At 33.7% G+C, this 15,725-nt stretch overlaps 2 protein-coding genes across 4 annotated transcripts in view; one reads left to right on the forward strand and one right to left on the reverse strand.

The window, feature by feature from the left end:
- Positions 1-329: 329 nt before the first annotated feature.
- Positions 330-3,997, reverse strand: Hus1-like (Hus1-like checkpoint clamp component). The gene is made up of 4 exons (XM_088264264.1): positions 3,760-3,997; positions 2,943-3,149; positions 1,285-1,677; positions 330-596 (listed from the first exon to the last, which is right to left on the reverse strand). Exons 1-4 carry the CDS (start codon positions 3,809-3,811, stop codon positions 379-381), a joined length of 870 nt encoding a protein of 289 aa, XP_088120390.1. The 5' UTR covers positions 3,812-3,997; the 3' UTR covers positions 330-378.
- A 116-nt stretch (positions 3,998-4,113) lies between these two features.
- The window catches only part of LOC148306855 (myb protein-like), a 177,405-nt gene continuing 165,793 nt past the window's right edge, over positions 4,114-15,725 (forward strand). The window contains exons 1-2 of one of the 3 annotated variants that reach the window (XM_088264265.1): positions 4,114-4,402; positions 11,062-11,166. In XM_088264265.1, the coding sequence (XP_088120391.1) occupies positions 4,371-4,402; positions 11,062-11,166 (137 nt within the window). In that variant the 5' untranslated portion in view covers positions 4,114-4,370. The remainder of the gene's footprint in view (positions 4,403-11,061; positions 11,167-15,725) is intronic. The other 2 variants (XM_088264267.1, XM_088264269.1) reach the window with 2 other exon arrangements.

The raw sequence follows: 15,725 nt of genomic DNA on the forward strand, positions 1-15,725 counted from the left end.
TGGCGTAGTTGGGTAGATGCTCGATTGCGAGACTGGCGTCGTGGGTTTGATTCCCGCCAATTGCAAAATGAATTCAAGAAAGATTTATTCCAATTGGTCTGGGTGTTTGTGGTGTATTTTTCACATTTACCTTCCCTATCCTTACTATCCTACCTGCAGACAAGCATCTAAAATAGACGCTTTGCAGGTTATTCCTTTTGTAAAAATAAAAATTTTAAAATATTACAAACCAAAGAAACAAAATATATTTTATAAATGTGAAGAGCTTATTGGTACTGTTAACTTTTCTCTTAACAAATTTGAGGGTCACTAATTAAAATATAATGATCATAGTACAAAATTTATTTAACATAAAAATATAAATATATCTTATTTCATTTAATAATACAAGGCAGGTATGAAACATTGAAACGCCATCATTCCCTCATTTTCTATAAAAAGATTAACAATTTTCTTGTGGTCCATTGAACATATCACATTGGAGTGGGTTATTTGGTCCGCACTCAGGAACATTGCAAACTTCTTAATATCCACCCGACAGACTATGTACGATTCATCTCTCTGATCGTCATCATCTTCCACCACTTTATTGTCATCTGAAAATGATAATATGTAATTAAATTAATTTTGATCCTCCATAGTATAATGGTCACTACACTCGGCTACTGAGCTGGAGGTCCCGGGATCGATTCCCAGGTGGGGGAGTAAATAAATATAAGTGATTTTTCACTCTAATATGTATTCAATATTACCCTGGACAGATAGATACCTGAAGCGGAGGGCTGATCACCTTTCCTTCATGTGTTAACGATCAAGATAACGCAGTGATGCAGTACCCTATGCACCATCAAGTGCGGATAACAGTTAAATATTTTTTTTAAATATCTGGGTGTCTTTTATTATGGCCTAACTATTTGGCTTGCTGTAGCATTACTTTTTTTAATAAGCATCTAGACTCCAGCCGTGCTTAAACCCTCGTTGTTCCCTATACACATAAAAGTACACATTTCGCATATATTCATCTTCTTCTTCAAACCCCTTATGGTGCATAGGGCACTACACCATATAAATACAGTGTTATCTTGATCGTCACTTACTTGAAGGCAAGGCGATCACTCCTGCGCTTCAGGGACCAGTCCAGGGTAATACTAAATAAATATTAGAGTGTGAAATCACTCATATTTATTTTCACCCCCCCCCCCACCTGGGAATCGAACCCGGGACCTCCAGTACATTATTATTCCACCACGGAAGCGGACCATTTTAGCGGCGGCATATACATACCATTAAAATGCTTCACAGTCATATTTTGAAACCTGGACGAAACAGTGGCCATATCGGTTTTAATCTGAAGTATAAATTGTCCCGAGTTGTTTGCTTTGATGATCAGCTCCGGAGACATGCTCTTCATCCTATCCACGGTGGACCTCAACTGCTTGAGGGCGGGCATCACAATGGAAATGTGATAGTTTGGTATGTGTGGTTCGTTGTAGCTCCTCCAGCACTTTCTGGGGATGACGGTGACGGGAACGTCGTGCGTCACCTGCCGTGTGTGCATCAAGTTCAAGGAAGGCAACTCGATTTCTAGCGTCAGACACGGGAACTGCTTATTTGTCAGTTTAATCTTTACACTCTTTGCAGTTTGCTTCAGTGATAATAACGACCGTGCCAAATTGCCTAAAAATATAGTTATAATACAATACAATAATGGAGCCGCATCATGGATGGTGATATTCAGTTTTCACCCTCTATATCTTCACCTCTAAAAAAACTAACTAACAATCACAGCGCTTAAAATATAAATTTTTATAAAAATCATAGTTTTCCACGCCTGTCTTGTTGTGTTTATAGCCTAGAATTTTACCTAACCTCCCACCAGTCTGATGTCGGTTATCTATCACGCTCGCTGCTTCTGCATAGGGGTAGGCAGAGAGAAAAGAATGCCACACCAATCTGTCTTTGCACACAATCTTCACCTCTTCGACATTCATACATCTTCTCATATGTACACGCTGATTATTCCAACTCCTGACCTGATCACGCCTAAGTATTTGAAATACTTTATCATGCCAAGTTTTCTTCAGTTTTCCTCTACTTCTATTATCAACCACATTCGTATCATAAATTTGTTACTAAACTATCCTTTCTTCACTCATTCGATTCACATACCCAAACAATCTCAACACACCTTTCTTAATATTATCAATAATGCTTATTTCAGCCTTCCATTCTTTCCATAAATCATCATTCGAACATCTATCATATATAATTTTGTCCCACACTCATCTGAGAGAACGCATTTCTACGGCATTCAGTGTACTTTAATCCTTCTTTTGCCATCTCCATACTTCACTTTGATACATCTTTTAATATAAAAGAAAATCATCATTTATGATTAAACTGAATTTGTTTATTTTTGTGACAGCTGTTATGGCACAAGACAAGTTGAAGACGAAAAATGTGACGAAAGATGTGTTTTTTTTTTAATTGTTTTTTGAGATGTTAAAAATTGATTTTTAACTACTTTTATACAATAAACCCAATGAGTTACTAAAGTGGCATTTTAACACATTGAGGACGAGAAAGGTATTTCTACCCGTTGGGTGGATTGATGCTTAAGGAGGGGAAGGGTATATTTTTACCTTCTGCGCCGGCCTTATTTCAATGTCAGAAAAAAATAAATTATTTAATGTTTTTATATGAATAATATGTACCAATCTCTTTGTTGAGGTTTGAGCTACATGTACACCATTATCAATTCCGTTGCCAGCGGTCCGCAGGCGTAATAAACACCCATCCGAAATGCGTTAATATATAAAATTTAAGAACTAAACAAACCAACAAAAGAATAATTGTAAAAATAATAGTTTGTTATTTTTATCAAAAGATAATATATAATAAATAATAAATAGCAACAAATATAAAATGTATAAATAAATTACCTGTACCAAACCCTAAGTAAATCTCTTTATGTGTATCATCGACCCCTTCCATGTGATATTCTGAGAAGAATGATGTCTGGTCGAGGTAGCACCAAACCTTAGGCGGCGTCGGGCTGGAATTTTCATCGGAGACGATGAAATAAACTTTATCGTGCGATAATCGCAGTATGCACTCTTTGGCTATCTTCGATAATGTTGTCACTATGTCTGTAAACACAAATATCACATTAAAATCATGAAAATAGAGAAGTAACCAGGTAACTGAGCACGAGACATGTGTCCACACGGATAACTTACAGTCCCAAACTGACTGTAGCCGATTTTTATTGTTATTTTGTAGTCCTAAATTGTATTGTTGGGTAATATATCCAAAATTAAACAAGGTTTAGTTGGTTGAATTCTACATTTATTTATGTATATGTTAATACGTGACGCGTTTCGTCTTCTTAGGACATTATCAAACACTCGAGCGTTTGATAATGTCCTAAGAAGACGAAATGCGTCACGTATTAACAAATACATAAATAAATGTAAAATTCAACCAAATAAACCTTGTTTAACTTTGCATATGTTACCCAACAATTCAATATGGAATTCTACCAACTGTCTGCAGTTACAATAAATAATGTCCTAAATTGTACCAACTAATCAGAACAGGATATAAAAATTTGTAATTTACTGTAATATCATCACTGACCAGGGCAAAATCTAAAAAACAGTATGATTCGGCACCTCACGATACACGCACTGTTAGAAATCTCCATGATTTACGAAGTAATATTTGTAAATACTACATTAGAAATAATGGAATACATACTTGTAAATTCTCGCATAGGAACAGAATCAACCATAACAGCTCTGAACTTCATAATAACAAAGAATATTCAATAACAGGCTATAAAACTTGCAATTGCATGCCATAAAATCAAATAATCAACACAAATATTTGCAATAACATCGCCGAAGTAATGCGCGACATTTTTGACAACTCTAATGTCAGAATCGTAGAATAGAATATTTTCCCGCTTGGAATATGCGCAAGCGCACAACCAAAATTTAATGCTTTTTGAAGTGTACGCATGCGTGTCATTTGGTTATATCGTACTTCTCATTTCCATCAAGAGATGTCGGGCATCGCGCTATCGTTTTACTAATTCTATCGCTAGACTGCGCTACTTTCGATGAGAATAGAACCAAAATAAACGTTTTCTGTTCTATAATCGTGTCGTATTATCTATCTCGCTCTTTCTGGAGCGAATTCCGTCATGAATGAATGAAACGGCAGAATTTTCTTTCGGTGAACCCACTTCTGTGAAAATGAACGAAAAATGTCATTTTATTGACGATTATAAACAGAATTATAATGTCTAATAGTGATAAGTAAATTGCATGGGAATCGCTAAATGCAGTGTTAATCGTGGCTAAAAAATGGTGCGTCATGATATGGCTACAATTGCAGAGTAAGTAATCAATATCCTAAACGGTCGATTCGTTTTGAATGTCGAAACGTTAGATTCGGATACGAATTTTGTCCGTTATTTATTCATATCGAAATTTGTTATCGTAACACGTAGTTCATATTTCAACTGCCGACGTTTCAATCTTTCTGTGTATTTTTGACAGAAATATATGAACCTATTTTGTACTAGACGTCTCTAGCTTAAATTTTGACATGGCCTCTCCCCGGAACTAATTTCTAACAGACATTGCACTTCCATGGATTCTATTTACGTGCATAAAATAAATATTTTCTTTATTTCTAATCTATGCGAAATTTCATGTGGTTATTTATATATTTATAAGATTATTTATTAAGTATTTACTGGCTCGTGTGCTCATTTGTAAAAATAATAACGTAAAATAATTTATTCTAAGGCCGTTACGCGTTATCTATTGCCTATCACGTGTTTAGTTTATCAATATTGGTTAGGTGCTACTATTGCAAAGGTTCTTTTATTCTTTTCGATTCTTATTTACGTTTTGAGGTTATGATTTCAAAATCCAAATCGTTATTATTCGATAATATTATTATGTAACTACCTGTCGTAATATTCTTAGTGATGCGAATTATCACTTTTGACACTAATTTGATTTTAATAACCGAATGATACTTAATTTTACTAATCGATTGATTGACTCTCTTCTCTCGTTTTTCCCGTTATCCACCTAGTAGTACATAGGGCACTCAAATAGCGAGTGTTTTTGCCTAGAATTTTCACTCATGAATTACATGAAATTATAGTAACTTTAAACATAAAGAGTAAATCCACTCACAAGTAGGCATAGGCTATGAAACTTTAAAGTTGAAGCCTGAGTAGGGACATGATAAACGGTGTTGCATAAGCCGTAGCTTGATTTCAGAGTCACATGGACGTTAGGTAATTCAAAAAAAAAAAGGGCACTCAAATATTGATACGGTTTTATTAAGTATATAGTAAATAAATACAAGTGTACAATATGTCGACATGTTTTGTGCATCTACTATTTGTACGCTTGACCCCACGTTTTTGTAAAACTTACAAATTTTTTTACTACTCAAAAATAATAATAATAATTACTGCGCAGATTAGATTGATCATGTATGTGTCACATGACAATATAGTATAAGTAGCTACATATTCACGCGGCTGCGTTCGATCGATTAGTTTTAAGAGGGCATGCGGAATAAATCAATAATGATTTGTGTTTTCAGGAAAACATTTTATCCCATGTTTATTTCTGCAGAAGTTCAGCTGAATATAGATTTTATTTTTAGAATATCTCCCAAGAATTGAGATCTCTCGACGAACGTTTACGAACTCTTCAATATGTGGGGGTCCTTTTTGAAACGACATCGTTGCATGTATAAGAACATTGTTTTCTTTCTTCTTTGGCCCCTCTCCGCGCACACATGGTGCATAGGAGACCGCATCGAACGATGTGATTGAGACGTTATATTAAAGCTGCATAATACCATTATTTGTATCCACTATCAGTAACCGAATAATTGATATTTATATGGAATAATTCACACTGTCAAAAATTTGTAATAAAATGTAGTTTTCTTGCGAAATGTTACCTATTTTTTATTTAATTCATTTGTTTACGGTTTTAGCTGTTAATGCATGAGGCGATCATTTTAGCCTGCCAAAAAAACCTGATATAGATCTGTCATCTCTATTTTTTTACTAATTAGTATTAATTCAGGCATTAACTTTGTGGTCAGGCATTTTAACAAAATGTTAGTTATGCTAGTACACATATATACAAACTCATCGAAATTTAAGTATACCTGTTTCGGGGCGTGCCCGTCTCTTCGTCAGGACAATCACTAGCATGCAAACAACATTATACAATATATTAATCACATGCGTCTGTCCGAATACCAACCTACTGTAATGTGTGAGTAGTGCTATGATAGTAATGTATTATGCTGTTTGCAGACTAGTGTAGAAATTGTCCTGACGAAGAGATGAGTACGCCTCGAAACATTTAGACTAAAACCCGGCGAGTTGTTGTACGCTAACATTTTAATAAAATTGTAACTGATGTAAAATTTGAATATGTAAGTTTTTGCTGCTTAAAAAATTCGTGGAGGGTTAGTCTTCAAACAGTCCGGTTGACCGGGTTCTACGAAGTATCCTACAATACCGTTTGCACCTAAATTAGCACAATACATTATTATGTATCAAAATCAAACCGGTTTCTCCGTTATTATTCCGGTTATTTTAGAAATTCGAAAGTGCATTCGGACAATCGGTCATAAAAACAGTAATTTAGGAATTAGTTGCCAGGAGCATAGCAGGTAATCGGATGTAGGCACTAATTATTTCGCACTCCCGGTGATCAAAAGTTGTCGGAAACAGTTGATGGTGAATTATCTTTATTTTTTACACGCTTCCTCGGGATAATAACATACCTACTTTCTGCGGACAAACATAATAATGTGTACGAATATGCATATAAAGTGTTTAGGTATACATATATGGTACACCTTGCAAAAGGGCTAACACGGTCGGCCATGTAAAAATTGTTTTAGGTCCAATTTCTTAGAAGTGGCCAATTAGTGAATGAATAAATTACGCGATTTGTTAGTTGAATATGAAAAAATGCCCGTTGTCCGTAGTGCAATGGTCAGCACGATTGACTACCGTACTGGAGGTCCCGGGTGGGGTCAAATGAATATTTTTAGTGTTTTTTCACTGTAATATTTATTCAATATAACCCTGTACTATGGTACCTGAAGCGGAGGGCTGGTCACCTTTCCTTCACGTGTTAACGATCAAGATAACACTGCATTTATATGATGCAGTGCCCTATGCACCATCGTGTAAGGGTTGAAGAAGAAGAAGACATAGAAGAATGGGCCTTAACAGGGTCTACGACTTGTCATTGGCTGGTTTTCGAAATCAATTTATAGGTCATGTAACATTCGCCGTTCCACCTTCAATTGAGAAAAAAGATGTTGTCGAATTTCGATTTTCGATTTTCGCTAAATTCTGACCATTTTCAAGTATTTGAAATACTTGCTGCTCATGACAAGTTTTCCTTGGTCTTCCTTTGCTTCTTTTACCAACCAAATCATCTCAACACACCATTCAATTCAATGAATAACGCCTGATAATGCCTAGCATTCTTTCCTTATTTCACCATTCGAAAATCTCTAATACGTCGTTTTGCCGCACATTTGTCTGAGAGATACATATAGATTTGATTTCATATTTATGTAGACGAACACTGTTCTGCAGTCATTATTGATACGTCCAGTGATCTCTACTTTACCTCGATAGTTTTTCAATTATTTCCTAGATGGCGCTAGTGTAAGGTTTATCAGTTATTTTTCACCTAAATTTTATTTATTCATCTTAAAATGCACGATATCGTAATATCTTTTCAAACCCTCGTTCGCACCCGACGGTGCATAGGGCACTGCATCATATAAACACAGTGTTATCTTGATCGATAATACATGAAGGAAAGGTGATCAGCCCTCCGCTTCAGGTACCAGTCCAGGGTAATATTGAATAAATATTAAAGTAAAATAATCACTTTTATTTTTTGACCTCCTATGGGAATTGAACCCGGGACCTAGTACGGTAGCCGAACGAGATAACCGTTACACTACGGAGGCGGACAAAATCGTTATATATTTAAGGAAATTAGAAAACCGACTTCCACTGTATTAAATGTATTTTTACATATCGCTCACTCCTTTCAAGAACGTCATAAATCAAAAAACTTGATTTTTCAGGATAACGTTTTTCAAGTTTAAAAATATAACACCATGTATTAAAAATAAATATCAAGCCACTTATTGAACTTTTTACTGTGCAAAAAATCTTTTTAGGTAAAACCTAAAAGGAAGGTTTTTTCTCCATTTAAATAATATTTAGTATATTTTTAAAAATAAGTAAACAATACCTTTTCTTCAAAATGCAAAAACAACATTTTCTGCCCTGTAGCTGGTAAATATTAAGTTAAAAATATGCCGCTTTTGCTGGGATACAGTTCATTTTCTGGGCACAACTGAAAATTGTCGATTTTTGAATTATGACGTTCTTGAAAGGAGTGCGCGATATGTGGAGGTCCTCGCCAAAAAGTATTCCCAATATTGCACAAAATATCATTTAAATGCAAATCTGTTCTGTTTTCTGTATTCTTTCGAAATCTTAATTAAAGTTGCGACAAAACGAGATCAATTCTTTGTTAAACCAGTATGAAATCATTAAATCGCACCAAAACGTAACAATTTTACAAGCTAGAATTCCTGATTACTTAAAATCATTTATAATGGGAATGTAACGTTTTGGCGAGGACCTCCACATACGAGTATGTTACGTAATTTAAAACAAAACGAATTCCACTGAATTACATGTATTTTTACATACAATACATTTACACCATTTTGAGTGTGTCCAAATACTTGTTCACATATCTGGATTATCTCCGATTATAGGAGTATTTTTTATATTATTTTTTGACATCTCAAAGATGAAGAAGAATATGGAAGTCTGGAAGTTCTAGTGATTCAAGAACAATGTTTCAAAATTGGTTCATATATATATATATATATATATATATAGAACTTCCAAGAATTTGAGTAGTGTGGTTATCAATAATGGGTAGAATTGGTGAATGTTACATGTGTGTGTAAAGTGATCACTCAAACCAGCCTATGACGGTCGTCAGCCCCGTAATGCCCAGACTTCCATATCCTTCTTGTTCCTTGATGAGATGTCAAAAAATAATATGAAAATTGAAATAATTTGATTTTATCAGGTTCAAACGAAAAAAATTCTTAAGGCCCTATCCACCCTATGGCAAAGTATAATACATTTAACTCGACATACGAAACTTCGACTTGCGTCCACCTCTTCCAAAACGTAAGACGGGGTAGTGGCACATCAATAGGGCGCAAATTACGGAGCGTCCAGTTCGCTAATTACTGGAGCATGTTACACATTTAAAAGAAGTAATGAATAATTTATTTTTTAATTCCTTCCCCCGTTTAGCTGGGGCGTTGGCATTTCCAACCCCGTCCGAGTGTGGGAACACTCGCGGACCGGGCGATGCGCTGGGCACCCTCTGCCATCCTGCCTTCATTAGCGAATCGCAAAAACATTGAAATTTCTACATTGTCATTATGCGCACCTGCCTCTGCGTACTCGTATCCCGCCAAGACAGTGCGCGTACCTTGTATGATGGACTATTAAATTTAACATACCATACTTAGGCTCATAAATAAGATATGAATTATCGACAAAATTAAGAATGACTAAGATAGTGTATTTGGCAAATGTCACACGGTGAGAGGATGTTTCTGCTAGTGTCAAGTTGGCAAATGTCAAGCTGAGCGAGGACGGCCAAAAAAGGCGCGATCAGATAAATCAGAACGTAAAATGATAAAATGTGATGGTGTCAAAAGTCTACTCTCGGAGTGGTGGGGAAATCGCATGTCTCACTATATGATGAGCTATTATGTTTTGACCGTCGTAGGCTGGTTTAAGTGATCACTGTACACACGTGTAACATTTCTATCCATGATTGACAACCACACTACTTAACTTCTTGGAACCTCTAGATATATTGATCAATCTTGATACACAGTTCTCGAGCTGAAACTTTTTCATTTGTATGTAAGGTCCGGATTCTGGATTATAATCACACACATGAGAAACGGCAGAAAATATCAATTTAATTATATTATTTTAGCTTATAATTTAACCACTTAATTTAATTACAACATTTTGAATGTGTCCAAATACTTGTTCACAAATCTGTATTAACTCCAATTATAGGAATTATTGATTATACTATTTTTGGTGAAAAAATAATATGAGAAATAATTCCTATAATTGGAGGTAATCCAGACTTGTAAACAAGTATTTGGACACACTCAAAATATTGTATCCGATGAGCTAATTAAAATATATTATTTATTGATTCGGCATTAACTTTGTGGAATGACATGATTATTTTATTAAAATTAAATACTTGAATATACCACTTTAATGAGTTTTATTTTTATTTACGACTAGTTTAGAAAACGACAGATGTTTTCATCTTCTGGTACAAATTAAAACTAACGAACAAAAATATAATTAGGTGCATATATAGGTTAAAAATATAGGGAGGGGGGTTAAGGAACAAGATATATTTTTAACCTATATTATTATAACCCTTATCTGCACCCAATGGTGCATAAGGCACTGCATCGAATTGACGCAGTGTTATCTCGATCATTACTTACATGAAGGCAAGGTGATCACTCTTGCGCTTCAGGAACCGGTGCAGGGTAATATTAAATAAATATTACAGTGTAAAATCACTAATATTTATTTTCACCCCCCCTGGGAATCGAACCCGGGACCTCCAGTACGGTAGCTAAACACGCTGACCATTACACCACGGAGGCGGACCTAACCTATATATACACCTTAATATATTTTTGTTCGTTAGTTTTAATTTGTACCAGAAGATGAAAACATCTGTCGTTTTCGAAACTAGTCGTAAATAAAAATAAAACTCATTAAAGTGGTATATTCAAGTGTTTAATTTTAATAAACTAATTAAATTATGTAGGTATGTGCCTGCCTACGATCTATGATCGTGCGAATTGATGGTGACGATTTGGTTACAGGGAGGAGGGACCCAAGTCATATATCCAGCTGAAGATGGACAAACTGAACGCGGGGAAGGAGCAGAGAAGGGCCAACTTTCGGAAGTTCATCGAAACGCAGAAAATGTAAGTGCCAATCTGAGAAATCAAAATTATTCTTATAGGAAGCGAATTATGGAACTGGCAAAGAAAGGATGAAAGCAGAGTGAACGCTGTTGAACTGTACTCCCTCAGACGAATGTGTGGAAATTCAATGTATGATAGAATTAAAAACGAAGATATAAGAAAGGAATGTAAGAATGAACTAAGGATAATTTAAAAGATTAAGAAGAGTTCACATGTGGAAGAGTGGACATGTGGAACAAATGGATAACATTTTTTTCTTTCTCACTATGTGTGTATATTATATTAAAATACATAATAAAAAATGTATATATATATATATATATATATATATATATATATATATATATATATATATGTATATATATATATATATATATATATATATATATATATATATATATATATATATATATATATATATATATATATATATATACATATATATATATATATATATATATATATATATATATATATATATATATATATATATACATATATATATATATATATATATATATATATATATATATATATATATATATATATATATATTTACATATATATATATATATATATATATATATATATATATATATATATATATATATATATATATATATGTGTATATTATATTAAAATACATAATAAAAAATGTATATATATATATATATATATATATATATATATATATATATATATATATATGTATATATATATATATATATATATATATATATATATATATATATATATATATATATATATATATACATATATATATATATATATATATATATATATATATATATATATATATATATATATATATATATATATATATATACATTTTTTATTATGTATTTTAATATAATATACACATATATATATATATATATATATATATATATATATATATATATATATATATATATATATATATAAATATTTAAATAACAAAGTAGAGAATGACAACACAGTATATATGGCGAATGTGATCGGGGGAACAGAACGAGGACGGCCGGAAAAGACTCGGCACGATCAGATCAATCAGAACGTAAAATGGACCTAAAATATGGTGGTATCAAAAGTCTGCGTAATCGGAGGGCATGTATGACTAGATGTATGGATGTGTAGAAAGCAAGGAGTGTATGTATGGCGTTCCATCCTCTCTGCCTACCCCTGCGGAGAAACAGTGTGATGGTAGTAATAGTAGTAGTATGTCTGCCTACTAACTAACTAAACTAACTAACCATCACGCCGCTTCTCCGCAGGGGTAGGCAGAGAGAATAGAGCGCCACACCACTCTGTCCTTGCAAACATTCTTCGCCTCTTCCACGTTCATGCATCTCCTCATACATGTCTGCCTACTTCTACGCAAAAATATGCTTCAGACTCTCGCACGTTAAAATTGTAACTTTTTAAATTCTAGAAACTGTTAATTAACAAAATTAAAACGTCCTGTTAATATTATACTCGTACACACTTAATTCGATATCAAATAGCTACACTGAAATAGAATTTTGTTTACGTTTTGAGACTTTATTCATATCTAAATACGCTGTTGTTTATTTATATCATATTTTCAAAAAAAAGTTTTTTTAAATTTATTTGAAAAACTATTTTAAATATTAACTTATTTTTACATAACGGACTTTAGGCTTTAAGGGACACCCCCTACCCCTAACAAGTTCATTATATCGAGGTTTTACTGAAACAATGTATTCATTCGAAGCATGTGTAAGACGGAGGATATCGTGAGGTGGGGACGACAACGAAGGCGATACTGGAAGGAACATATAAACAGAATGTCAGAAGACAGACTTCCACGTATCGCCCTCCAAGGCAACCCTGAAGAACGCAGACCCCCAGGCAGACCTCCGAAAAGATGGAAAGACAGCTGGGAGTCGACGTCCCAAGAGTGACATGCGGAGGCACAAACAGATCCCGAGGATCTACATAAAGAAGAAGAAGAAGAAATATCAACACAGATAATGTGCCCTGTTATATGCAAAAAAAAACTAAAACAGTTTCACTTAAAAAATCTGGCGATAGTATAAGAATGTAAAGATGATCTCGAACCAGCGCCAGCGGTGTATCAACAAACGTGCCTGAGTTTTATTTTCTCAATTTCAGTTTTGCGTTCAACCCTCAGTCTAAGTGCATTTTTATGCTAATCCTCGTCCATTGTCCACTTACCGCTCGTATTTTTCATTGTTACTCCTTTTCTTTTATATTTTATTGAAAAGATTCCTCGAATCGGACCGTTCTATAAAATTCTTTCCGTTTTATTATCCTCGAACGAGAAGTCATATTTCGTACGGATGGGAAACCCTTTGTTGTATTTTGTTTATATTTCTACATATTTCATTTATTTAATCCTTCCTTTCCTGCCTTTTCTCTACCATTTCCGATCGTTATGGTGCTTATGACACTCGCCTTATTGGTTCGTCAGTTTTCGAATGCTATCTATATTAAAAGTTTATTTTATTAAAGACAAATAGGTTTATTATTATTATGCCGAGATAGAAACAAATATTACAGGAAAAATATGTAAAGATGTATCTCGCCAATAGATGTCTCTAGTGAAGTTCTAGTGATTCAAGAACGAGGTTTCTAAATTGGTTCATATTTATTGAACATCCAAGAATTTGAGTAATGTGGTTGTCAATAATGGGTAGAATTGGTGAATGTTACACGTGTGTAAAGTGATCACTTAAACCAGCCTATGACGGTCGTCAGCCCCGTAAATGCCCAGACTTCCATAATCTTCTTCGTCTTTGATGAGATGTCAAAAAATAATTTAAAAAAATCAATTACCTAAAATGTTACCTTGATTTAGAGCAAATTAAGTTGAGACTTAACTAATACTGGGCCTTAAAGCTTGCTACTTCTACTAAAATACATTTAGATGTAAAGGAAATTTTTTATTTTATTTTAAAAAAAGATTGCAACACAATAAAAAAAAATATGTATCTACCATTCGAACCTTTAATTGTGTTGTCCTTTCCCATACTTTTGACCAGAAATAAAAAATACTAGGCTTTAAGAATGAAAATATTTAAAGTTCCTCTGAGTAATACCTATTGCAAGGCACCTGGGAAAATGTCGGGAGTTGATTGAAGAATTTAGCACGTCTTCAAACAGCTTTTTGTCTTATTTATTTTGTTCTCGACTGTATTACATGTAAAACTGTGTATACATGACATCAATACTGTACACACGCCAAACCATAACTCGGTAGTGTAAAGGCAAAGGGGTATCTGTCTCAGACCAAATTTTGCAGCAAAAACAAACTTGTGAAATTAAATAACTCGTTAAATAATTTGTTTTGTGTATTTATATATGTACATATCGCCCACTCCTTTCAAGAACGTCATAAATCAAAAAACTTGATTTTTTAGGAGAACGTTTTTAAAGTTAAATAATATACTACAATGTATTAAAAATAACTATCAAGCCACTTATTAAACTTTTTACTGCGCAACAGATGTTTTTAGGTAAAACCTGAAGGTTTTTTCTCTATTTGAAAAATATTTAGTATATTTAAAAAAAAAAATAAACAATACCTTTTCTTCAAAATGTAAAAACAACACTTTCTGCCCTGAAGCAGGTAAATATTAAGTTAAAAATATGCCTCTTTTGCTGGGATATAGTACATTTTCTAGGCATTCCGAAAACACGCACAACTGAAAATTGACGATTTTTGATTTATGACGTTCATGAAAGGAGTGAGTGACATCTTAATAAAACGAAATAAGTATTGCAACTACAGCTATATCCTTTTGCCAGATTATGGAATACATACACTATTTCAGACATTTTATGGAACAAACTTAGAAAATGAAAATTTTGACAGAAAAATTACACTACCAAACTATGACGAAAAAAAGTTTTTTTTTTATATCTTAACATAGATGAAGAAGAATGTGGAAGTCTGAGTATATACAGGGCTAATGAAAAATCATGTCAGTAATTACTAATTTCAGTAATTGATTCGGCAGTCACTGTGTGGTAAAATCTATCAATTTTTAATTTAGATTTTACCCAGTAAATACTACTATTTCTTATAATCTATTGTGACACGTTTTTCGATGCGAATAAATGAAATTTGGTATATTTGATAAGTACATATTTGGACACACTCAAAGGGCGATTATGCACTACTCGGAATTTTACTGTCCGGCAGTCCGGTTAGCATGATAAAACGGATGATTGGCTTGTGCTTTTGACCGTCTTTCTTCGGATCGGTGCGCGTAAATTTGATCACGCTTTTTTTTTTTTTGAATTACCTAACGTCCAAGTGACTCTGAAATCTAGCTACGGCTTATGCTACACCGTTTATCATGTCCCTACTCAGGCTTCAACTTTAAAAGTTTCATAGCCTATGCCTACTTGTGAGTGGATTTACTCTTTATGTTTAAAGTTACTATAATTTCATGTAATTCATGAGTGAAAATTCTAGGCAAAAACACTCGCTTGATCACGCTTAACTGTCGTAGTCGCTTTTATTTAAACTGGACTGCCGGACGGTGAAATTCCGTATAGTGCTCAAGCGC

The sequence above is a fragment of the Brachycentrus maculatus genome, unplaced genomic scaffold (assembly GCF_059751285.1).
Source record: "Brachycentrus maculatus isolate JH-2025_06_01 unplaced genomic scaffold, ASM5975128v1 h1tg000222l, whole genome shotgun sequence".
In the NCBI taxonomy this organism is placed as follows: domain Eukaryota; kingdom Metazoa; phylum Arthropoda; class Insecta; order Trichoptera; family Brachycentridae; genus Brachycentrus; species Brachycentrus maculatus.

What these genes read in the sequence shown, in the direction of transcription:
- Hus1-like (XM_088264264.1), bottom strand. Translation starts at nt 3,811, where the DNA reads ATGAAGTTCAGAGCTGTTATGGTTGATTCTGTTCCTATGCGAGAATTT. An exon ending in TTACTTAGGGTTTGGTACAG is followed by an intron (nt 1,678 to 2,942) that starts GTAATTTATTTA and finishes CTATATTTTTAG; the next exon opens with GCAATTTGGCACGGTCGTTA. An exon ending in GACTGTGAAGCATTTTAATG is followed by an intron (nt 597 to 1,284) that starts GTATGTATATGC and finishes TATCATTTTCAG; the next exon opens with ATGACAATAAAGTGGTGGAA.